Source organism: Passer domesticus, chromosome 2 (assembly GCF_036417665.1).
Source record: "Passer domesticus isolate bPasDom1 chromosome 2, bPasDom1.hap1, whole genome shotgun sequence".
Lineage (NCBI taxonomy): Eukaryota > Metazoa > Chordata > Aves > Passeriformes > Passeridae > Passer > Passer domesticus.
This window is the reverse complement of record NC_087475.1, coordinates 64,153,436-64,176,778: the sequence shown is the minus strand read 5'-3', so window position 1 is coordinate 64,176,778 and position 23,343 is coordinate 64,153,436. Positions and strand designations below refer to the sequence as shown.

The following is a 23,343-nucleotide window of genomic DNA, read 5'->3' as shown; positions in this document are numbered from 1 at the left end:
TGGCAATTGACCACTGGGGAAATGTCTGCCCATTACCACACAGGAAGACAGTGGAAGAGGCAAGGACACTGTCCAGCTCTCCAGAACAGACTTCAAATACCTAAACCTGGAGATCTTGTTTTCTTTTTCTACCATGCCCTGTTTCAATCAGAAAATACCTTGCACCTTCTCAACAAGTGAGCTAGAGTTCTGCATCCACCAATCTTCCTTGGTGCTGCTTCATCTCCAGAGCAGATCCACGCTAGATACAGAGATGAAGCCATGTGAGTGAAAACACAGCGCAATCACAAAACTAGAGTCAGTGTTTCCACACAAACACATGTTAGAAGCATACTGAGGTTGCAGAGATTCATTTTTTTAATCTTAATTTTAAGATACCAGTCCATGCATCTTGAATATTATCTTAATGAGGTGTTTTGAATACCCTTGTTTTTAAAATAAAGTAAAAAATAGTATTTCCACTATGTGCATCATACCTACAGAAACCCATCAACTAGGATGCTGCCTTTAGGCCTACACACACTAGTGGAGAAATGGTCAGTAAAGAGTCAGAGGACCATGGACTCACTCAGACTGGGAAGGACTCTGAGGATGTTGTCTATTCCCACCCCCTGCTCCAAGCAGAACTCATTTCACCATTAGATGTGGTTGTCCAGGGTCTTGTTGAGGTTGTCCAACCCTCTGTGTGCGTACAGACTATCAGCAAAGAGAAGCTATGCTGGAGGCTTGCCAACAGCATACAAACCGAAATTTGGGAGCCCTAAGATGCATTCCAGCTCAGGAGGGACTGGCTCCCTACTCCCAGATCCACTGCAGAGCATCATTGCAGCTCAAAGTAACGCCCAGGGACAGCACAACAGAGGTTGCCTCAGTTTTGGCCTCTGGTGCCCCCAGGCAGTGAGTTCAGTCATCCTGTGAGGACGGTGTATGGAAAGTCTGATCGTGGGAAGGAGCTGTGCGAGGCGGAGAAGATGAAATCTCTGGAAATATTTGCTGTTAGGCTTTAGTAAACCTCTATGGGATATTTGGTAACTGTGGTTTTTTCCATGTCTTGAAACAGTCGACCAAACTTGAAAGGCTTTGTGAGGACGGCAAAAGGCTCATACCTGATTCAAAGGCAGAGAAAGGCCTGTGTTTGCTCAAAAACACAGGGAGCAGATATTATTTTTTTAAAAAAGCAAAAATCTAACCTTCTTCTTATTAATACTTCAACCACTTCTCAATTCAAAAACTTAAAGCGTGGAGACTGGCATTGGATAAAAATAAATTTAGTCTAAATATATCCACATTGGCAGAACCCTGGGAAAATAAAATAAAATAAAATAAAATAAAATAAAATAAAATAAAATAAAATAAAATAAAATAAAATAAAATAAAATAAAATAAAATAAAATAAAATAAAATAAAATAAAATAAAATAAACAAACTATTGAAATAGGAAGCACTAGAAGACCTTCACAATGGCCAGAGCTGCCCACCATGCCTGTAATATTGTTTGTTAAGCACTTTGGAATCCTTAGTAGTTAAAAAAATCATATCTCTGAAGCTGCTGGACTGCATTTCTCTGCTCCCCATTTTTGTGCTGCAGTATCTTGCTGTTAATTATTGTCATCATAAACCACAGCTGGCTGGTGGGAGCAGCAGTCAAGTATGTTTTCCTCTGGAACTAAAATCCAGGAAAATAAAAAAAATCTGAATATGCATTGCATCAGGATTAAAGACAAATTTTGAAGTTTGCTTCCAGAGAAAATGCTGGTGCATTTAAACTGTATTAATGTACTGGGTAGGCAGTGCCAAAGGACGAGAGCACTCCACAAATACAGCTGCAATTCCATGAAGTCAGAGCAAGCAGCTCCTTGCCCACAAGATGAGGTAAGTATGGGATGCAGTGAGGCCCCAAAACCAGCAGTGTTAAATGCGTCATATATACTGTTTTTGTATTCAGCTTGGGGTTTATTTGAGAGCCCTAAATTTTGACTTTTGAAAGAGTATTCTTTCTATCATTCTTATTGTTAAGGGTTGTTTTTTTCTGAGCTTCCAGGATGCAATGTCACTAGCTGGTAAGGGATCACTGATGGACTCTCCATCCTCTCATACACAGCAGTGTGTTTGCTACTGATTTCAGAGAAGCAAGATTTCACCCCACAGGAAATCAAGCTTAATGGGAAATAATACTCATTTCATTCAATTAAATAGTAAAGCTCACACATTTTCAGGATCTCAGTCCAGAGACATTTCCTTTTTCTGTCACAAAAATGCAGTTGGGAGGATATGTAACATAGTACAAAAAAAGGGTGCTGTAACACAGAGTGAGACAAGGGGGCCAAAGCTGTAAATTCCTTCCATCGACATGGTAATCTGTATTTGTAAAAGACCAATATTGAGCAGGCAGTGAAAACAGAAATGCATAACCACATCACATCATTCCACTGCCAGAAACATTCATACTAATTTCCACCATCAAACACACAGTATGATTACTTAAAAGCTTTTTTAACTTATAAAAACAAAGCCCTCAAGATGGTATAACTTCTCATTTTTATATTATGTAACATGAATATACATCAAATTGGCAACAATCTGTACCTTGTATACAAGCCTCCTTCAGGGTCATTAACAGGGAATCAACTCCTTGCAGTAAGTAAACACTTCTTTTTCTTGGGTTTTATGTTAAAAATTGAAAATTAATCTTGCAAGTCATTTTGAGCCAGCAAAACAGGATTGACAAAGCAAGCACTGTAGTATGATATCTTTTATTAGGCCAACTTAGAGTTCAAAAGTATGCAAGTCTCCTTGACCACACACAGGTTCCTGTATGCAGAACTCCAGGCTGGAGCCATAAAATGTATTAAACTACTCGCTTTGTCACTACATATATATATATAAATATATATATATAATATATATGTATATAATGCATATGCATACACATTTGAAATGCTTCAGAATAAACTGTTCATTGACACAGGTTTAAAAAAACAACTCTGAAGGATTTCTGTGGGTTGGTATGTAATCTTGCTTGTATTACTGGGTTTAATAATTTATCAGTACACAAAATAAATCTTGCTTCTGATTTCTAATGAGATCTAATTCCTATGAAAAAAAAAAAAGCCATAGTAAAAATGTTATCAAACATACATTCTTTGCTGTTTATAATAATAACAATGAGAATATCTGGCAAAGACACAGGGCAGTGTTTCACATCAAGTGTTTTTTAAGGAATAATATAGAGCATCATTAACCTTGTAGTAGATATGATATTTCAGGATGCTTTATGCAGCTAAGACCCATTCTAAATGGAAATCTCTTCTGCATAAGAATTCAAGTGTTTCTAATGTCGTTATGTGCCCCAGTGAGGTGTGTGCATTACCTGCTCTGCTCTGCTCTCTACCCCACAAGCACATAAACAGACACCACCATGTTATTCAGCACCTCCCAGTCCACAGGACAAACCTTCCTCCCCTGGAACAGAAGGGCCAGTGCTGGCAGCTGTACACAAAGAATCCATCAAAGAACAGTGACAGAAGCAACCCCTGTTCCTTCAAGTTCTGGCACCTGTGAAGCTCTTTCTGGGTGTTTCATTAGAAGTGCTGTCACACCAGTAAATGAAAGCCAGTCATTGTTGCAAAGACTGAAGAATTGGTGTCCCTCAAGCCATTGGGCTACCATATGGAACACTTCATGAACATGAGTATCAATGACTGCACAGCGTCTCTCCAGCCCTCAGCTACTGCACCTCTGCCAGCAGAGGCTGTGGCACTGCCTTGTGCTCCAGTTGTACATGCCATGGGAGGGGCTGATGGGTCTGACAGCAGCATCACATGTGCTTCTGATGAAGTCTGCTAAATCACTTTGAATGAGCCTGAAGTTGGTGCTACATTTTTTTAGAATTGATTCTGAACAACAAAGGCTGTTTAAGACCAAAGAACATCACAGATTTGTAGAAGAGTTTTGTCTGGTTACAGCAGTACGCTCACAAAGATCAGCATTTTGATCCTTCTGGTGGTGAACTGGGTCCTGGGAAAAAAATTATTGGTAAGTAGATATACTGATTAATAAGAAATCTGAAACCACCTTTAGAATAAATTTAAGATGTGGTCTCAGTGTTACCCTATCCACCTGAAAATAATATGGAGGATTAGACATGAAAGCTAGAACGTCATTTATCCCTGAGCTGAGGTAATGGCTACTAAAAATGTGGATTTCATTGACAGATGATTTAGTGAACATGATGACAGACTCTCAAACATGGCTCCATTAAAAATAAAAGCAACATACTTAAATCTCATGAGGAGGCATTTTTTCTTATTGGTAGAAAATGTATGTCAAGACCTTTAGAAACTTAGGAACCACATAACGAGAAAATAACAAAGAATCAGCGCTCATAAGTGTCTGGCTGAAGTTCCCACTAAACAGGCTTTGATGGATCATTTTTTCCTGACAACAAAGGCACCAGAGGGATTGGCTGGATTCTAGTTCTCCACTACAACCTATGATAAAAAAATACTTCCTATGGCCAAATGAAAATGTGGGTTTGTTTGCACTTCTAGAGTGAATCTAGTCCAGGGATACCATCCAAGGACATCAATACCATCAGGGCCAAAAAGGGATATGTAGTTATAAAAGTGTCCCAAATATTGGGACATTGTGTTCTTTGGAGATGAGAGTTTTATCAATGACTGAGAAGACATTGGAAATCTAGAAACTAAAATTAGCATTCTTTTGCTTCTGAGAGTTCAGAGTCCACTGCCAGCTGTAATGCACTGTCTCAGTGTTGGGTGTGAGTGAGGGTGACTCAAAGGCTAGCCAGAGCTGTCCCCCTTTTCTCTGTGGGCCTCAGTGACAGCTGACTGCTGCTACAGTACTGGTGTTCCAGAAACACTGGTCTTGAGTGCAGCTGATGATAGTGGGTGGCCTCAGCCCTCTCATTAATGGGACACAAGAAGAGAGAAACAGACACTTCTAACGTGGTTCTTCCCACCAAAAAGGAAAAGTCAAAAAGAGGTAAGATGGATAATTCCCCAGAAGCACCCATTCCTCTCCTGAGGTGAAGTGCTTAGATATAAACATTCACCTTGCAGACATCTACAAATAGATTAGAAGAATCCCACCTCAGGCATCTGCATTTCAGAAGAGGAAAACATTGGAGCCTTATGGCACAAATGCACGTAAGAGGTGATATTATCATTACAGTCTTACACATTACAAAAATTAAAATTTTGAGTCCCAAGTCTCCTCTGGGAGCTCACAAAGAATGTAAAACTGCATATTTGAAAGTAATGTGGCCTGTTTCTCAAGAGGAGAACAAAAGTTGTGTCCATCATGTCATACACCTTCCACATATGGCTTAACACCTGAGAATTTCATAAAGTTGACTATTAAAGGAAATTTCACATATATTAACTGCTATTTTACTTATTTGACAACATACTCAGAAAAACACCTATGACAAGAAAATACAGTAACTATGAATTACAGTAATAATAAACTATCCCAAATTGATAAGACTTTGCCAAGGAGCAATAAATTAAAGATTTGTGAAGTCTGGGGCTCCTTTTTACCTTTGGATAGACTCCTCGTAGAGAAAGTATACATACTGTGATTTAACAGAATCAAAGAAAAATAAGCTTTTAATCTTGCTCTATAACAAGATTCCTCCATAATATTTTCATAATTAAAAACTAAGAGTAGGCAGGTGAGAGGCAGAGCTGTTCCATGTGAACAAAAAGATGAGAAAGAAAGGTGTAATTGGGGCTCCTACTTCCAGTTGCTACTGCTCAAGCTGTAAAATTGCTGTAATGCCTTTCTAAGAGAGCTTTATTTTTTTATAATGTCTTCCAAGCTAAAGTAGACCTTAAGGCTTCTTTTGATAGGTTTACACTGAATTAACATTAATTAGAGATAAAGGGTAAAATGAATGATCTGCTCAGCTGACCAAATGTAGATGTCTAAATAAGAGTGAGATGAATTGTCTCTAATCTCCATTGACTCTATTGACTAGTCTAACTATCTCAGGGGAGGTTCAGGTTGGATATTAGAAGATCTCTTCATTGAGGGATAGGTTAAGCTTTGGAACAGGCTTCCCAGAGAAGTAGTGGAGTCACCATCCCTGGAAGTGCTCAAAAAATGACTGGAAGTGGCATTTTGTGATATGGTTTAGTGGGCATGGTGATATTAGATCTAATGTTGGACTTGATCTTGCAGGTCTTTCCCAACCCTAATGATTCTGTGATCTCTGAACTATATGACTACAAAGAGCATTTGCCATCCTCAAGTCACTTGTGGACATCTACAGTTACCCAAAAGATAAACATCCAACACCTCTTCCAGGCCTCACAACTCTCACTGACAGATAGGTGAATATTCCAGACTAACATAGTGATGAATTAAATTACCCTAAAAAAAAGAAAATAGAAATGGTCTTAAAATAGGAGACAATTCTATTGAGACAAGAATAAAATTCTGCACTTGAGCAGCCCTTGAGGGATATTGGGCTAAGGAACAATTCTGAGGAAAAAAATTAATAAACCAAAGATTAATCAGCAGCGTCAATAGGTTGTAAAAAACAAAACAGTCGTAATATGATGGGATATACATCCGACAAGGCATATGAAGGGATCCTTCATTCTGTTTGTCACAGGTTATACTGCATCTAGGAATGCATGAGAAAAGATGGAAAATAAAAATAAAGCTACAAGAATGGCTGAAGGTCAAGAAAAATAAGTTATCCTCAATCATTTTCAAATCAAGATCCAGAAAAGGCAACAATGGTGTTAAATTGCAGCAAAAGAGACTCAGGTTGCAGATCAGGCTTGTATGTATAATTTCCACATGTCAAAAAGGACAGTTTTCTAAAATGCTTAAGCACTGGATTTAACTACCTTGAGACGTTCTGCAATCTCCATCCTTGGGGGTCTTGGAAAGCAGGTTAGTCAAATATCTGTTACAGAGAACACAGGATATTTAATGTGACTTGATCAGAAGTAGATGACCTCATATCTGCTCTAGCACTGCTTTCTGTAATTCTATGATAACAAGTCACTTTAGAGACTTGTCTTTGACTGCAATACTGTGTCATATCCAGGATTAGAATATTCTGTCGTTTCTCATTCTTTTAGATAACACCAGCCAGCAATATTAGCCTATTCTTCAGACAAAAAAAAAAAATTCCTTTTAAACAGCCACATAAACAGGTAATAAAATCATGCAATAATTTGGATTGCAAGGGATCTCCAAAGACCATCTAGTCCAATCTCCCCATCATGAGCAGGGGCTTCTCTTACTTGATCAAGCTGCTCAAAGACCCATGCAACATGACCTTGAACACTTCCAATGATGGTGCATCCACAGCTTCTCAGGGAAATCTGTGTCAATATTTCACCACCTTTAGTAAAAAAATTCTTCTTTATGTCTAATCTCAACCTGTACTCTGTCAGTTTAAAACCAATGCCCCTTTTCCTTGTCACTACAGTCCCTCTGTGTTTCTTAGAAGTTCTCTTTCTATCCTGAAAGGCCACAATAAGGTCTATCCAGAGCATTCTCTTCTCCAGACTGAACAACTCAACTCTCTCAGTCTTTCCTCATAGCATAGCATAGCAGTTTTCCACCCCTCTGATCTTTTTTGTGACCCTCCTCTGACCCACTCTAACAGGTCTGGTCCTGTACCGGAAAGTCCAGAACAGTTTGGTAACTGCCAGCATTCTCCTTTTTACCGCTTTAAAATTGGGAGTGATGTTTCCCTTTTTCCATCCATTGGTGACCTCATAGGACTGCCATAACTTTTCAGGAATGATGGAAAGCAGTCTGGCAAGTTCATCAATCAATTTCCTCAGGACTCTGGGATGCACCTCATCAGGTCCCACAAGCTTGTGTTCAGGTTCCTCAGGTGGTTAGGAGCCCACTCTTCTCTTACAGTGGGAAGGACTTTGCTGCCCCAGTCCCTGTCTGAAGTTCAGGGTTTTAAGAGAAGTGGGAAAGAGCATTACCATTGGAAACTGAGCCAAAAAAAAAAAAAAAAAAAAAAGGAGTTCCTGAACATTCTCCGTGTCTCCGTGTCTTCTGTCATTAGTCTTCCTATTTATCGGGGCAGCAGTTGGTGGTGTAACCCTTGCAAATTTTAAATTTTTAAATATAAACTGAGCAATTTCATCATTATTATGTCCAAAAAAATCACATTTCTATTTACAGCCACATCAATTACATAGCACAATAAGCATATTATGTAGCAGATACAAAACTGAGCATGAAATGTCATGCAGCACTTTTGCACCTTTTTAAGTAAAATCCCTGAAACAAAGACACTAAAGAAAACTCTGAAGACATCACTTTCATTTTCTTCAACAACTTCTCTGCAGAACAATGTTATCACAGTCCCAGAAATACGACCTCACTCTTTGACCTTTTCAAAACAGATGGATTGGGGGATCACCATGAAAACTGCAATTTCATAATCTTCCAACACAACTGTTTAAACCCTCTGCCTTCTCAGAAACATGCTGTCCATTTGCACTAAGTTAAGGCAATTTTCTGGCATTATATTTAAATGACCTTATTCCCAGGGCTGAAAAATTACATTGTCATTTGTTCTAGATGGTCCAAGCATACACCCACCACTTCTGTGCAGTCCTACGGCAATAATATAGTGCCTTCCAACAAAGTGATGTTTGGGAGGAGAAGTATGAACATGGCAATTTGCATTTTAAAGCCAAGTGTTCCTTTCCATTTGTGGCTTCACCTGCCTATGCTTCTTCATTCCTGAAATTAATTATCACGTTACTCTTATCTGTTTCTTAGGCATTTTTACCAAATTTTAGAGCTGAATTGAATTTCCCAGTTCAGTTTCAGGATGAACATTCTTATTTGCATCACAGAAGACATGGGGGGATTTCACGTATAAATGGTGACTCATGCTCCACATACAGCTGTAAATGGATACATAAAAAATGTCTCTTCTCTGTGCCTTGGCAAAACTCCCTTAAAAACTGCTGTTCAGTATTTTGGTTGTTTCTATACCAAACTTTAAAAAGTGGAAAACATGCCACCAACTTTTAATACCAACTTTTAATATATATTTAAAAAGTCATCAGATCTATCAGTTTGCACTAAAATTCCAATGCCATTATTTTGCTTCTGTAATCCCTCAAGTAGCAATGTAGAAGCCAGTGGCTCTGGGACAGGCACTGTCCTCTAGAACTCCACCAGTGACACGTGCCACCCACATCCACAGATCCTGTAGCACTGGCAGTTTATCTCTGTTAGCAGATCAAAGACACACTCAGGATTTGTCTAGATAAGGCACTTTGAGAAAACTAACCTGGATCAACCAAACAAAGAGAACTATATGTTGGATTTACACTCTAAGTACCTGCCCAGGTGTTTATTACTATTCAGTAAATCTGCATCATGAACTTATTGAGATTAACTTCCATGTCTCAGAGATAACTCAGTGGCAGTTTCTTAACAGGAAATTCTTAATGTGAGCCATAAAGATGTCCTCTTTCTTAAGACTTTTTCAGCCAGGAGAGACTAGATCTAAACCTGCGGTTCTTAACCAGGCAACAAGAGAAATTATGGCAGCCATGACAGAACTGACCTGTTAAGCTGACTAGAAGTATTTGGTATTAGAATCAGAACATTTAGATATTTCATATTTAAATAGGGCCCTGTTGCTATCAAGATTTCCTAGAATTCGAATTAATGGTACATTCCAAAAATGGAGATATTGCCCCTCTTTCCATAAGAATTGAGAGAACAGACATGATTTGTTATGCACCTGACACAAGAAAACAAAAAAACCCTGCATAACTTAACATTAGACACATAAAATACATGTGTCTACATCTGTCAGATCATGTTCTGCACAATTGGATATTTATGGATGCATCTCCTCTCTAAAATAAACAGGATGAGTTATATATTCAAAGTACCTACCTCTCTTTACTGACCAGAAAGAAGCGTAATGTGACATGGTACCCACTGTATACCTCTAAACTACATTAATGTGTATCGAGTTTTCCCTAATATTTCTTTCATCTTGGCATGCCCTGCTAACAATGATCAAGTTAATGACTGCAGGTTTCAGATCTCTGGCTGCAAGCTGTATTCCCCTCCTCCTCTGCAGGTCATCTTCCCTGCATTTTCATTTTATATCTGAATGAAAGTCATATCTCAGTGTTGGTGAGTTTTTTTGGAGGTTCCAGTGATCCAATTCATTTGCTACAAATAGCATCTGAATGTTACTTGGCACAAGCACCGGTGTTTTAAGAAACACCTGTAGAAAAGACAGATGGAAAATGCTCCAGGGCATTGTCTCACATGAGACTGCTCTAGCAGTCCCACTGCTGAGAGTGTGACACCACATTAACCCTGGCAGATCAACTTCAGCCTGTGAGCCACTTCTCCAGTCTGATTGCAGGCAGGTTCCTGCATCCCCTCAAAGGCCCAGCCTTCACCTGAGGCCACAGTTTGGAAACTGGTGCTCCAGGCCTCATAAAGGCTTGAATTAAGCATATATGGCATTTTCTGGATAAGACTTGGTGGAAGCTACTTTCCTTCTGTGGCAGGATAACAGATGGGAGAAGCAGGAGGTGTCATATCTCGACTGTTTTTGACACTGACATGTATTATTCTTCTACCTCAGACACAGAAACACAGTTTAGAGAAAACTGATATGGGACCGGCTGGGAAATCATTCATCAGAAGTATTTATCAGTGGTTAGTTATTGAAATAGAAGCATATATAGAGTGGAATTCCTCAGGAATCCAAGCTAAATTTGGGGCTTTTCAATATTTCCATTAAACACCTGAATAAAGGAAGATAAAATATGCTTATTCATTATTGCAGATAATCCCATAGAGACCGCCAGCGCACTGGAAAATAGGACTGAAATTCAGATTACCTTGACAAGTTGGAGAAATAGTCTTAAAAATTGGTGGTAAACTTAAGTAAGGACATATGGAAAGTTCTGCTCCTTCACAGTACACAAATTAAGTCTAGACAAGAAGTGGTAAGACAACAGTCCCATAGAAAGGAGTTAGGAGAGCATAGCCAGGGTTTAATCAACAGTGCTGTTGCAATAAAAAATATATTAAAGAAGAGGAAACCCCACAGTGGGATAGTAAGAGTAAAGAGTAAGATAGCCTTGGGAGACTTGAATTGTGGCAAGATCCTAGATGGAATACCGAGTCTAATTTGAGATACAGCGAAAGAGAAATTGGACAGAGTTCAGAAAAGAGAGAGAATTGTGAGAGGTTAAAAAAAATAGCACACCGGTGAAGAAAATGCAAAAGGACTGGCACAGTTTAGTCCACAGATGACTACAGAAGCCTTGCCAAGAAAACACTTGCAGCAGGAGGGGTGGTTAAACACTGGCATAGATTGCATGAGGAGTGTGTAAAACCTCCATCCAAGGATATCTTTAGGAACAGGCTAGACAAATGGAAAAGACAAAGGGTAGCAGATCATCAGGGCATAGGGAGAGGTTCAGTGATCTCTGGGTTCCCTTTTACCTGTGTTTTCTAGGATGCTGTCATTATGCATCTTCTAAACTTTTTGCTGTGAGCAGTTGTGTTTAGAGTAATTGTGCAAAGACCAGCATTTCTCATTCAGCAACCTTGGAGCTGAATGAACCTGAGCTTTTTACTTGTTATAAATTCAGTAAGTTCGCTACTGCTCAGAGTTCACTGCACTAAAGCTAAGGCAGTTAGACAGCCTGCTTTTATAATGCTTTCAGTGAATAAATTTGCACAGCTGCTACCTACAGTCTACATTATTGCTCAGCACCACTTTGTTAATTTGGAATCCAGATCTGGTGACTGATTTAGGAAAACAGTTCAGCTAATCCCTAGTGAATAGAAATCCTCAGCCTAAGATTGTACGGCTCACCAGATTCCCACACGTGCAAAAGCAGCAGCTGCCTTGCAAAGGGAAGTTAAAATATCAAGCACAAACTTTAGGGGGTTTTCATATGACATGCTTATTTTCCTTCCTCAGAGACCTAGGGCTCCAAAAGGAAGGAGCAGAGACAATCACAAACTTTCCCAGTAGATGACTTTCATAGTAAGGTGGAAAGTGCACTTATGTGTTCTAGAGAGCTCTGAGAGGGCAATGATCCTGACAGGACAACATTCAGGGCTAGTGTTAAAAAAAATAAATTCTGCTAATTAGCCTTGTCTTGTTTCTTCAATCAGCCAATACAATTAGTGTGCATAGCCGTGTGATATTAATAACCCATATATTTTAAACTATCTTCATGTAATTGCCTTCTGCATGACAAAACACATTCAGGCAGAGTACTGTGAATTACAGTTCCTTGGTGAGAGTTTCTGGGCTAGAATCCATTGTTGTGGGAAGGGTCCTGTGCATCCTTCATGCTTGCTAGGAATTCCTTGACTGACCCACAATCTGTTGAGCTTTGGGAGACAACAGAAGATCCATTACTTCACTCAGACTGGCGTGAGGTAGGCAAGCAACTGGGATGTGGAGATAGGCAACCAGTCAGACATGGTATATGTTATGTACCATACCTGTTTCTGCAGTAGCCATCCAAATTTATACATAAACAAAAAATATAACAAAACCAACTATTTTAATTACAAAAATGGAAATTTATTTCTTCCTCAAAATTACTGTTATAAAGACATAATAGTTGCTCTCAGATAAGTCCTTCTGAGTGGCACTGCATTAGTGAATGGTTCTGCTGCAGCTGGAACTAGCTTCTATTAAGCACAAAATTTCCACCTACCTATATTCAGGAGAATGTCCTCCAAATATGATTCTTTCTATTCTCATATTTATAATACAAGCTTTGAGAACATTATGTAAGTTGTCTAGCTATATATTGATTTATATATGCCTCTGGATATCTCAAACACATGCCTCCCTTTTCTCATTCTTGCTGTGTTCTTCACTGATTTTTTTTTTTTACTTTCCCCCCGTACTTTCTTCCACTGTTTCTGAGATTTTTTTTCCTTCCAAATTAAGATGTATGGAACTAACCTTAGAGGCTCCTTTTAAACAGACTTATGCTTCTCTCCTGTTCTCAAGAGCAAAGAGATTTATTGATGAAATACTCACACCTCCTGCCAATTACAAAATGGAGCTCAGTGCAGTGCAGGGCAGGGTAGGGTAGTGCAGGCCACTAGAGCAGAAGAGCTGAAATCTGTTCATTAGAAGTAGGATATTCTTGTCCAGGGTTATTTTCTAGAAAGTGTACATTTGCAGGTGCAGTGAGAGATCTCTGATGTAATGCCTGAGGAAGAAAAAAAATGAGGCTCAGAATCTAAAGCTATTCAGATACTTACCTCCTACTGCCCAGCAAAAAAATATTTAAACAGGAGTCAGGTGCCCAAGGACCCCAGATGACCTTTGGGGACCCAGGCCTATGGTCCCATCTGAGCTACCCAAGCACCAAACAATTCAAGATGGCCTCAGGTGAATAAGAGTCTCATGTGGAAAACTTTGCTGAAGTTTCTGAACTAAATATACTTCTGAGAAGTCAACTAGGTGTTGCTGGTCTGTTTTCTGAGACCTGTATTACAGATAGCCAATGTGTACCAGGAATGGTTACATGTAAACCATGTGTTTATTGTGTTAACTTACAGCTTTTGTAGTGTCACACATTGCTGAGCCACTCACCTGACCTGTTAAAAAAAAAAAGCCAATCTATATTTACTAAAATTATGTAACTAGCTTTTGATTAGCAAATACTTTCTCAATATCAATTTATATTGACAAGACTTCCTTTTCATATAACATTTTAAAATTTTTACCTTTAGCTAGATCTGACGTATCAGATCAGGGATCTGGTCTCTAAATACAAAACACATTTCCAAATCAAGTGCTTCATTTTGCTGTGAAATACATGAGAAAATCTGGACTCTCAGAAGAGTGATAAATACACAGTTGCACATTAAACCATGAAGGGCCAAGTAATACAACAGGCCAGACATATGAAGCTGCTGAAATCTCATTTCTCTCTGGAGTTTGCATACCTCAAAGCAACAATTCAAAACTAGTTTGAATTCTAGACCAGAACCTAGCATCGTCCTGAAGCACTGAGCATTGCTAGTATGGGTGAGCACCTCAGCAGAAGCAGTACTATTACATTTGCACATTGCAAATCTCCAAAGCCACAAGCACACGCATTTCATCATCCAAATACTTTCATTTCTATCTAAGCAGATGTACATTAGAGATACTGAAGGTTTCTCCATACATTAGCCATTTAATACACTAATCATTTTGGTTACTCTTCCTTCAGTTCACTCCAGAACACTTATTAATTTATGACTGAGAAGTAATATTAATTAATCATTAAAAGGAGGAAATATACATTCAGATGTATGCAGGGAAACATTTTTTCTCTGTTCATTCTTAATTTACATCTTGATGAGTCAAATCCCCACTGTTACACTGCCAAGCCAAATATTATTTCATCGTCGATTAAAATTGTCCCACGGGATTGTAGAACGCAAACCTCTTTAATGAATTTGGCCCGCTAAATTATTATGGCCAGGAAAAAAAAACCTATATGCTGCATCTCTAAGCAAAAGTGATGAAGAAGACATCCTTTCAGAGCCACTGGGTTTTGAGAGGGCGAATGACGTGCAGTTTCAGCAGAGGAGCAGCGGCGGAGCAGCGGCACCGCCCTGGAGGCGGCGAGGCCGGCGGTGCCGCCCCGGCTGACCCGCAGGGGCGGGGCGGGCGGCCGGGGGTCTCCTAGGGGGGGCAAAGGAAAAATCGAACGAGCGGGGAAACCACCGAGTGTATTGGTGCAGCTGTACAGAAGCCAGAAGGGACTGATGTTATCCACAGCCTTTTCGAGCTTTGGGCTAGCCGTGTGTTTTTACAGGGAGGAGATGCGGGATGCGGACACTTTTTGAACGCCGCATCTCGGCACCCCCGCGTTACCGGAGAGCCCAGGGCCGGCTCTGCAAGCCAGCCCGTCCCCTCCCGGACCCTTCGCCGCGAGTGTCGGGGCGGGCTCGGCTGCCAGCGGCACAAACCGGGGCCGGGGCTCGGGTGGCGGCCGTGCCGCGGGCAGCTCCGTCCTTCCCGTGTCCTGCCCGGCCCGGCCTCCGCCCGCCCCGGCGCCTGCGGCGCTGCCCTCCGGCAGCACGGACTGCTCCGGCCGGGCCGGCACCGTCCCAAGGGGTACCAGCACTGTCCGGACTGCTCCAGCACTATTGCGGACCTGTCCCAGTCTGTGCCAGGACCGTCCCAAGGCAGTTCCAGACTGCACCAGCACTGTCCCAGATGTTCCAGCACTGTCTCGAACGGTGCCAGGGCAGTTCCAGTCTGACCCAGCTTTGTCCCAGCACTACCACAAGTGTTCCAGTACTGTACAGGCTGTCCTTAGCATCGCTCCAAGTGTCCCAGCACTGCCCGACCATAGTCACAGACTGTCCCAGCGCTGTCCCAGACTTTCCCAGTGAACTGTCGTGAACTGTCCCAACATAGTGCCACAACTGTGCCACAGCTCCTCCGCGGGTACCCATGCCACCTGTCCCCCGGGGGGCCCTAGGGAGAAGCTCGTCTCCCGTGTACCGGCCAGGCGGCACGAATCGGAGGGACTTAGCGAGTGCAGCCCCCGGTGACAGTTCCAGGGCCACGGGAAGTGTCATTCGTGCCCCGGGATAGCACATAGCCACTGATAGAGGGACAAGCACGGGGAAAGGAGCCGGGAGCTCTGCCGATGGGACCCACACGCTGCTTTGCTGTGGTGTTTGCAGTTACCGTGCTCAGGGAGAGATCAGCAACGATTCAGCTCCCCAGGAAAGTCCGAGCACGGACAAACCCGCCACTCGGGGTGTCAAGTTTGCAGAAAATGGCCGAAGATACTTTTTTTTCTTTTTCTCTCTCTTTTTTTTTTTCTTTTTTTCTTCCCGGAAATAAAAACAGTAAGCTGAATGCAGGAGATAAAGGGCTGTCTGGTGGTAAATACTGACCAGCAGTAGCAGCAGCAGCTGGAGCCGGGTCACCAGCACTGGCAGCGTGTTCACGGCAGCGGCAGAAAGGGCAGATCTCCGCGCTGCCGCAGCTGCCTGCGCGCCCACCGCCTCCACTGGCTCCAGTGTCTGCGAGGAAAGATAAGAGGCTGGTGCAGAGAAACAATAACAATAAAAACAAAAAACTATTTAGGGAGAGAAAAACCAACACAGCATTAATAATTTGGAAGTAGCTGCAGAACCACTGTCCCCGGCCGGGGCGCGCAGGGCAGGTGGCAGCGGGTGGCGGTGCTGCGATCCCTCTGTCCTGCACAGGCCATCCAAAGGGGCCAAGGGGGGAACGGGGAAAATGAACCCCGGCCGCAGGGAGACCCCGCTGCCCCGCTGGGAAACCTGCGGGAAATGGACAAGGCGCCCCGTAGCTTGGATGGCAGGACAGGAGGTGATAAAGGACTCCCCCACTCTCCAGAGGTGATGGAAAAGGAAAGTTTAAAACTCCCCAGGCGCGTTTCAGTTTCAGCGGAGCGGTATGGAAATGACTGACATTCAGTACCAGGTCCTGAAGGCTTTTCGGAGAGTCAGAAGTTACGTTTCGAAGGGCTGTCATCATCGTTTCTGCCTTTACATATTTCCAACACACCGGAAAGTTTCCATACGAGCAATTTGAACGTTTTACAGTAGACACTCTTTCTCCCGGAAGCCAAAACCAGCCAGGGAAGCAAATCTGCAGCAGGCTGGCAGCTGCTCTTCGCCTCGCTTCACCTGACCAAGAGGTGCCGCTAAGGATGGCTGCACTGCCAGGAGCCCCCGGCTCTACCACCGCCTCGCTGGGAACTGCCCCGGCACCAGAATCGTGTCCTCAGCAGCTCGGCATCTTCCCCGAACGAGTAAATAACTCAGAAGCAGCAGCTAACGCAACTCCAAAAGGTCACACTTGGGGGGAGGTGGGAGCCCTAAACAGTTGTTGCTCTTTTTTTTTTTTTTTTTTTTTAATAGCGGCATTCCAGCTTTTGCCAACTCTGAACTTCTGCGCTTAATTGCACCTTATGATTTTCTGCTAAAAAGACGTGATCCCTTGCTTTTTTTCTACATGTTAAATAACTCCCGATATGCCAGGAGAAATAAAAGTACCACCAGACACCCAAGGTGCCGAGTATTTGCATTTGGGATTTCTACGACGAGATTTTAAATCACGTAATCCTGAATTTACACCCAAGTCTGTGCAAAGTTTGACAAGAGACGAAACCCCGCCTCAATGCTGCTGGGGCAGGAGAGGGACGGGAGCACAAAAAATATGAACTTGGGGACATCTGTGCTGAAAAGGGTGTTCGAAAACGGGACGCTGAGAAAGCTGACATCGAGGGGACGAGCAGGATGTTGAGCCTGGCACGAAAGCCAGCCGTTACACAGATATTTTGTTATCATCAGAGAAATCTTTGGACTGGGGAACGAAAAGGAGCGAGAAACTTAACGCTTGCGAAAGGGAGAAGTGATGTCCCCATGCCCATGGTCCCGGTGCCCAGCAGCCCCTCTCCGGCCAGACACGGCTAGGCTGCCGTGGGGGACAACTATGAAATTACACCCCCTGCTCCTGGCCATAGTTCTGAAATCATGGAAGGTTTTAATAAATAAATAAATAAATAAATAAATAAATAAATAAAAAGTAAAAGAAAAAAAAGAAAAGGAAAAGGTAAGTGCTCGCTGGGACACTGGTCATCCAGGTTGCTGCATTTCTTTTGCTAAGCGCTGTCATTTTTGCGGTATATCTCGTCCCAGTCGTGACGAAAACGTGTTAAAGACCCCACTAATTTACAAAGAACAAAGACACTTTCCAGCTACACTAGGAAAGAAAAAGAAGAGAGGAAAAAAAAAAAAAAAAAAACAACCAACAACCCACAGCAAACCTCGACTCAATTGAAAACAACGATTTTGTTCTTGGACGGCTACCAGGTTTTTGCTCTTACCGTCCCGGGACTTTGATTTAACCTCAGTAACATCCTGAAAGGCTACAGTCACTTTGCATACATTGCATCGTACCTTTTCGGTCCTGCAACAGAGAGCAGTACCGAGCTGACGGCGGGCTCTCCAGAAAGGTACTTTTTTTCGGTAAAAGAAACGTGATGAGCCGCACGGGGTTAAATTAAACCTCGCAGAGATCCAGTTTGTATGAACAAAAATCTAGTCTTTTACAACCTAGCCACACACGCTGGACATCGACAACGGTGTCTGAAAAATTATTACGAAATTACGCGGGTGTAGACACATCCCAAAAAAATATTAGACAAAAAAAGTAAAATTGCCCCAAAAATCTCGGTAGAAGCGACCGGTGTTCACTGCGGCTTACTGATCCTTCAGCTTCGCTTCGACAAGCAGATCACGTCCATTCTCTCCACAGGTTTCCCAAAATCTCGCCTTTCCAGCCCATTCTGGGGGCTTAACCGTACGGAGAGCGATTTGGGGGAGCGGAGGGGGCTCCCCCGCCGCCCTCGTCCCGCTGCGGGGCTGCCCGAGCCCTCCCGGGGCGTTTGAGCGAGGGGCAAGGGGAGGTCACGGGGTCCTGGGGCTGCCTCGCAGAGCCCGGGGAGTGCAGCCCGGGAGAAACCTCGGTGCTCCCGCAGAATTCCCAAGAAAACCGCCGAGGAGGAAAGCGGGATGCCGGAGTCGCTCCTGCTTCGCTGAAAGTGCAGAGGCACCGTGTCAGCCCCGGTACAGCTGAAGCCCCCTCCTTCTCACTCCCTCTTCCCTCACTTCTCTCTCCTCCCCAGCTACATCTGGGGCTTTTATTGTTGGGCTTGGATTTTTGATTTTTCGGTTTGGGTTTTTCTTTCATTTTTTTCCTCCCTTAAGTGCAAATTTCTTCTCTCCTTTGCCTTTGACATTTGGGGCTTATGAGCAAGAAGAGCTCTCTCTTTCCATGACACCACGGGGGAATTTTAGGGGTTCTTTGAAAAAATAAAGATCAGGGAGGCGAAGGCGTTGACTTTATTTGGGGGTGGTTGGCAGCGCCCGCCGAGCGCAGAGCCGGAGGCGGCTGAGCGACAGTGGCTCATCCCCACGGTGAGGCAGCGGGGACGTACCCCCGTGTCCAGCGGCAAACTGGGAATCTGCTGGGAAACGGGGCTTGGGGAGGTGCCACCACCAAGCCGAGAAACAACTCTTTCCCGACACCCAAAACCGCAGGAGACGTTTTCCTGCCCCCCTCCCTGCTTAGGGGCACGGGGAGCTGCTTTCAGCCTCTGTCTCCGAATTTTGCTGGTTTCTTAAGAGGAGACTGTGAACTATCACTGTTGCAAGAAACTCACAGCTGCTACAAGTTGTTACTAAAGAGCATCGAATCAAGTCTCTATCACTGCTGTGAAATTTTCTTTATAAAAATAAATAAATAAAAGGAAATTAGATTTTTTTTTGTCCTATTATTAAATGCAGTAAGTTGCCGTACTCGACCAATAAAACCCTAAAAGTTTATAAAAATATATCAGTAGTAATGACAATAATACCAAAAGCGGCGCTCGAAGCGGTGAGCAAACCCGGTAAACGCCTGACCGGAAAACCAAGGCGTTTGGAACTAAGTTTTGTCTTTTCAGTTCTCCTGCTGGTGGCAACGACGTGTCGATAAACAAAAAGTGAGAATTGAGGGGGAACGGCGGGGGGCAAGGGAGAGGCGGCAAGCGCGGCTTTCCAAAGGCGGAGTTTTCTGAGGTCATTTCATCTCGAGTCTTTCGTCATTTTGAATATCAAAGAAAGCTGACTGGATGATTTTCCCCGTCCCTCGCCCGGCCGGGGTGATGCGGTATCTTCGCGCACAGATTACTTTGATCACGATGTTAAAACATTCAGGGTTCTTCCCCTGACGCTGACCGTGCGTTTAACAAACGCTCGGCGCAACTGTCCGAGCTCGCTGCAAACTGCATTCAGCTATGAAGCTTGACAGGGTGGACATTTGGAGTTTAATCGTTGCTACTTTTACTTTACATTACAGAAGAAATATGGGAAGTTGTTTGGTAAGTTTTTGATTGGAACTTCAGAGTTTCCTTCTCTATCGTAAGAGCAAAGCAGTGTGCAACATGTAGTAACTTTTCCCTAAAAGGCATCTATTTCCCGGTGGAGAAAACAATGACTATCCCTTCGGGACATAAAGTACAGCTCTTTAAAACTTGGGGAAAAGACCTTGTCTTCCGCTTAAGCTCTTTCCCCCTTAAAAACCAGCCGGTAAACCAGCGCTGAGGCAGGCAAGCTGCTCTGTCCGCAGACCTGGGAGGAGGGGGAAAAAAAAAAAAAAAAAAAAAAAAAAAAAAAGCAGCGGAGGCATTCCTTAGAGCAGAAGTGAAACCGTCTCGATCCAGGCGAGTTTGTTTGTAAACCCGGGAAGCAGCGAGCCCGGGCGGCGGCGGGGGGGCGGCTCCGCCCAAGGGGTGCGGGGTGCGCGGCGGCGGCGGCGGGACCCGCCGGGGCTGGGGCTGCAGCTGCTGACTCAGAGCAGCAATGTAGGTCAGAACCAGTTTCCTTAAGTTACCTAAGTTCCAACAATTCAGCTTTTCTTTAGAGACTTCCAAAGTGCTGTTGCAACATTTCTGAACGCCGTGGCTTCTGCTGAAGCTTAGCCGCCGGCTCCGAGCCACCGGGCTGCGGCGGGGCAGCGCCCGGGGCGGGCAAACCCGCTTCGGTACTTATGCCTTTTACACCTCGCTTTTGTCATCCCATTTCTACCACAACGCTATTTTTCTTTCTTTACTCTTTTCTCTCAGAATGTTAAAAGAAAAAAAAAAAAAGTGCCAACGCGTCACACTCCTTTTTCAGAACAGAAGCGAGAGAATTGCCTACCTACACTCTGCTTACTTCAGCTCTTTCCAATAAGGTTTATTCATGGTTCACAGTTTGGATCTATCCTTTATTTCCACTATTTACTACTTTCCACCACCAGTTAATTTTTACACCATCAGTTAAAAGGCTGTTAAAAGAGCTCACTTCTGCCAGGGGTTTTGTACGCAAAAAAACAATCCGACACTCAACACCATCCGTCTTCGAACTACGTAATTTTCGTTATTTTTTTTTTCTTTCCCCTTTCCCTTTTTTTTTTTTTTCCTTTTCTTTTTCTGCAACCACAGCAGAAGGAGCAAAGAGCAGCCGCAGTCCCCACGGAGAGCCCACGGAAGATGAGCAAGCACCGTGTTCTGTCGCAAGAGCAGCGATGTGGGACGGAGATCCGGCGGCGAAGTAGTTGAGGAGAGGAAAGCCCGGCATTCAGGGGCTTTCTGAAGCTTCAAGAAAGGCACCACACGAACGGGATTGATTTTATTCGCTCTGAGCTTTCCTCAGGCATTACCTGCGCTCCCCGCTCCGCAGGGAGCTTCACCACAAGCTCCACCGTGCGTAGGTTGGGCAGAGCAGGAGGGGGAGAGTTCCGAGGGAATAGCACTCTCCCCTAGAAAATCATCATCGTGCAGGCATCTGTTGTCCGAAGCCTGAGAAGAGAACTCACCCGCCCATAGAACTCACGAAAACAAGGAGCGGGAATAAAACCCCTAAACGTCGCCCGGTTCGACGGCTGTGTCTCTGCTGGGCAAGAATCACCCGCGGGCTCATCACGAGTATTTTTAGGGCGATCACACAGCCGATGTCACGGTCACGCACGTCTTCAGCCTTCCTCCTTCCCTCCAGCTCCCCTCTAACCCCGCAGTGACAACCCACCGGCCTGTGTGACAGCAAGCAAGGATTTTCCCGTCTAAGTACAGAAAGATTTGCTCAACCGAGCAGGAGCCCCGTGGATGTTTTCCCGAGCATGTTACAAGTAACAGCACCAGCAGCTCCACGGAGCCCCGAGGCTGGAGCCGGGAGCGCTCGGCAGGCTCGGACAAGCCCGGTCTCCGCCCGGGGCACAGCGGCTCTGCCTCCCGGGGCGGGAGGGACGAGCCCTCGATCTCAAGGAAAAAAAACCAAAAAAAAATAATAAAAAAAACTCCACCAAACCAACAAACAAACACAGCAGCAACAACAACAACAAAAAGAAACATCCCAAAAAACAAGTTGAAAGGAAACAAACAAAACAACAACAAAAAGAAGCACACTTGTTTGGGTTTTTTTCCAGGCTTGCTACCCTGCGCCGTCCCCGCCGGCAGAAAGTTCCCCCCCGTCCCGCGGCTCCCGAGGGCGGTGGCCGGGGTGACCGTGGGCGTTCAGGACCCGGAGGGAAACGAGGCGTGGGCAAAGCACGGCACCCCTTTGGGAACACGTCCCCCCAGCCTTGGCGGCGGTGGAAGGCCCTCCTCTGGTGTTTGCAGTTTTCTTTGTTTACATCCAGTTTAGAAACATTGGCCTTCGGCCAGAAAAGCGGCGGTTCCCCTTCTCTCTCCCCACCCCACCTCGTTCTGTGCCCCCTCCCCCCGCTTCTTCTTCGGTGGCGGAGAAAAAACTTAAGTTTCAGACCCCCAGGTTTTAAAATGTTTTCCCCTCGGCTCCCCAGATTCGGCGCTACCTCGTACAGAAAACGGAGCCGGGTGGTGCGTGCACCTGCCCTCGGAGCTCCCAGCCGAGGGGGTCGCAACAGGTTCTGCCGGGAGACGGAGGGCACCGCCGAGCCGATCGGCGCCCAGCCGAGCGCCGGGTGCCCCCCTCCCCGTGGCCCCGCCGCTCGGCTCGGCTCGGCTCGGCGCGCCTCGCCTCGCCGCCCGCGGGGCGGTGCTGTGCGGCGGCAGCCGGGCGGGGAAGCGGCGCGGTTCTCCCCGCCGCCGCCGCCGGGGCTGCACCGCCCGGCTCTCGCCGTGCTCGCGGCGGCGGCGGCGGGTGGGGGAGAGCGCTGGAGCCGCTTCTACTCGCCGGGCTTGCACGTCCCCCCCCGCCCCGCCCCTCCACCCCGATATCTTCCCCCACCACCCCTCGGCGAGGAGTAAGTGCCACCGCTCCGCCTTCTCCTTTTCGCAATGTTGACGCAATCTATAAATAGTGGAACAAAAGGACCAACTTCCTCGCAGCTTTGCTGAAACTGCACAAAAAAGGCAACCGGGGGGGGACACACACGCGGTTATTTTTTGATTTTATTTTTCTCTGGTTAAAAGGCGAATCCTCCTCCTCCCTTCCTCCCTCTCTCTCCTTCCCCCCCCCTCCCCTGCCTCCCTACTGGAAGATCTATTTTATTTTCTCTTGCTGCCTCCTATGCTGGCAACGTCCTGCGAGTGGCTATTTTGCTTTTTGCACCGAGAGAAGAGCTTCCCCCCTCGCCCTCTCTTCTGACAGTAAGTGCCATTTAGCTACTGCCTTTTCGGGAACTGGGGGGGCCGCCTGCTCGCCTACCTGCCTGCTGCCCCAGAGAGCGGGCAGCGGGGACCGGGAGCTCCGGGGAAGCGGGGGGAGCTTTGGAAGCGGTGAGGGGACAGCGCCGCGGAGCGAGCGGGGATGCGC

General features: G+C 44.7%; 1 protein-coding gene and 1 long non-coding RNA gene across 27 annotated transcripts in view; one reads left to right on the top strand and one right to left on the bottom strand.

Moving 5' to 3' along the window:
* Positions 1-23,343, bottom strand: part of LOC135294053 (uncharacterized) — an 84,637-nt gene that overhangs the window by 11,542 nt on the left and 49,752 nt on the right. For 7 of the 25 annotated variants that reach the window (XR_010356154.1, XR_010356162.1, XR_010356153.1 and 4 more), the window contains exons 11-12: positions 13,601-13,641; positions 13,078-13,250 (exon numbers count right to left, since the gene is read on the bottom strand). The exons of 4 other annotated variants lie outside the window; for them this stretch is intronic. Coding sequence is in view for 1 of the 21 variants with exons in the window: in XM_064408833.1 (XP_064264903.1) it covers positions 159-241; positions 6,882-6,940; positions 7,713-7,816 (246 nt within the window). In the remaining 20 variants the exon portion in view is untranslated. 14 more of the 25 variants (XR_010356158.1, XR_010356164.1, XR_010356155.1 and 11 more) reach the window with 9 other exon arrangements.
* The window catches only part of LOC135294055 (uncharacterized), an 87,073-nt gene continuing 86,086 nt past the window's right edge, over positions 22,357-23,343 (top strand). For both annotated transcript variants that reach the window (XR_010356196.1, XR_010356198.1), the window contains exon 1: positions 22,357-23,177. This is a non-coding gene — a long non-coding RNA (uncharacterized LOC135294055). The remainder of the gene's footprint in view (positions 23,178-23,343) is intronic.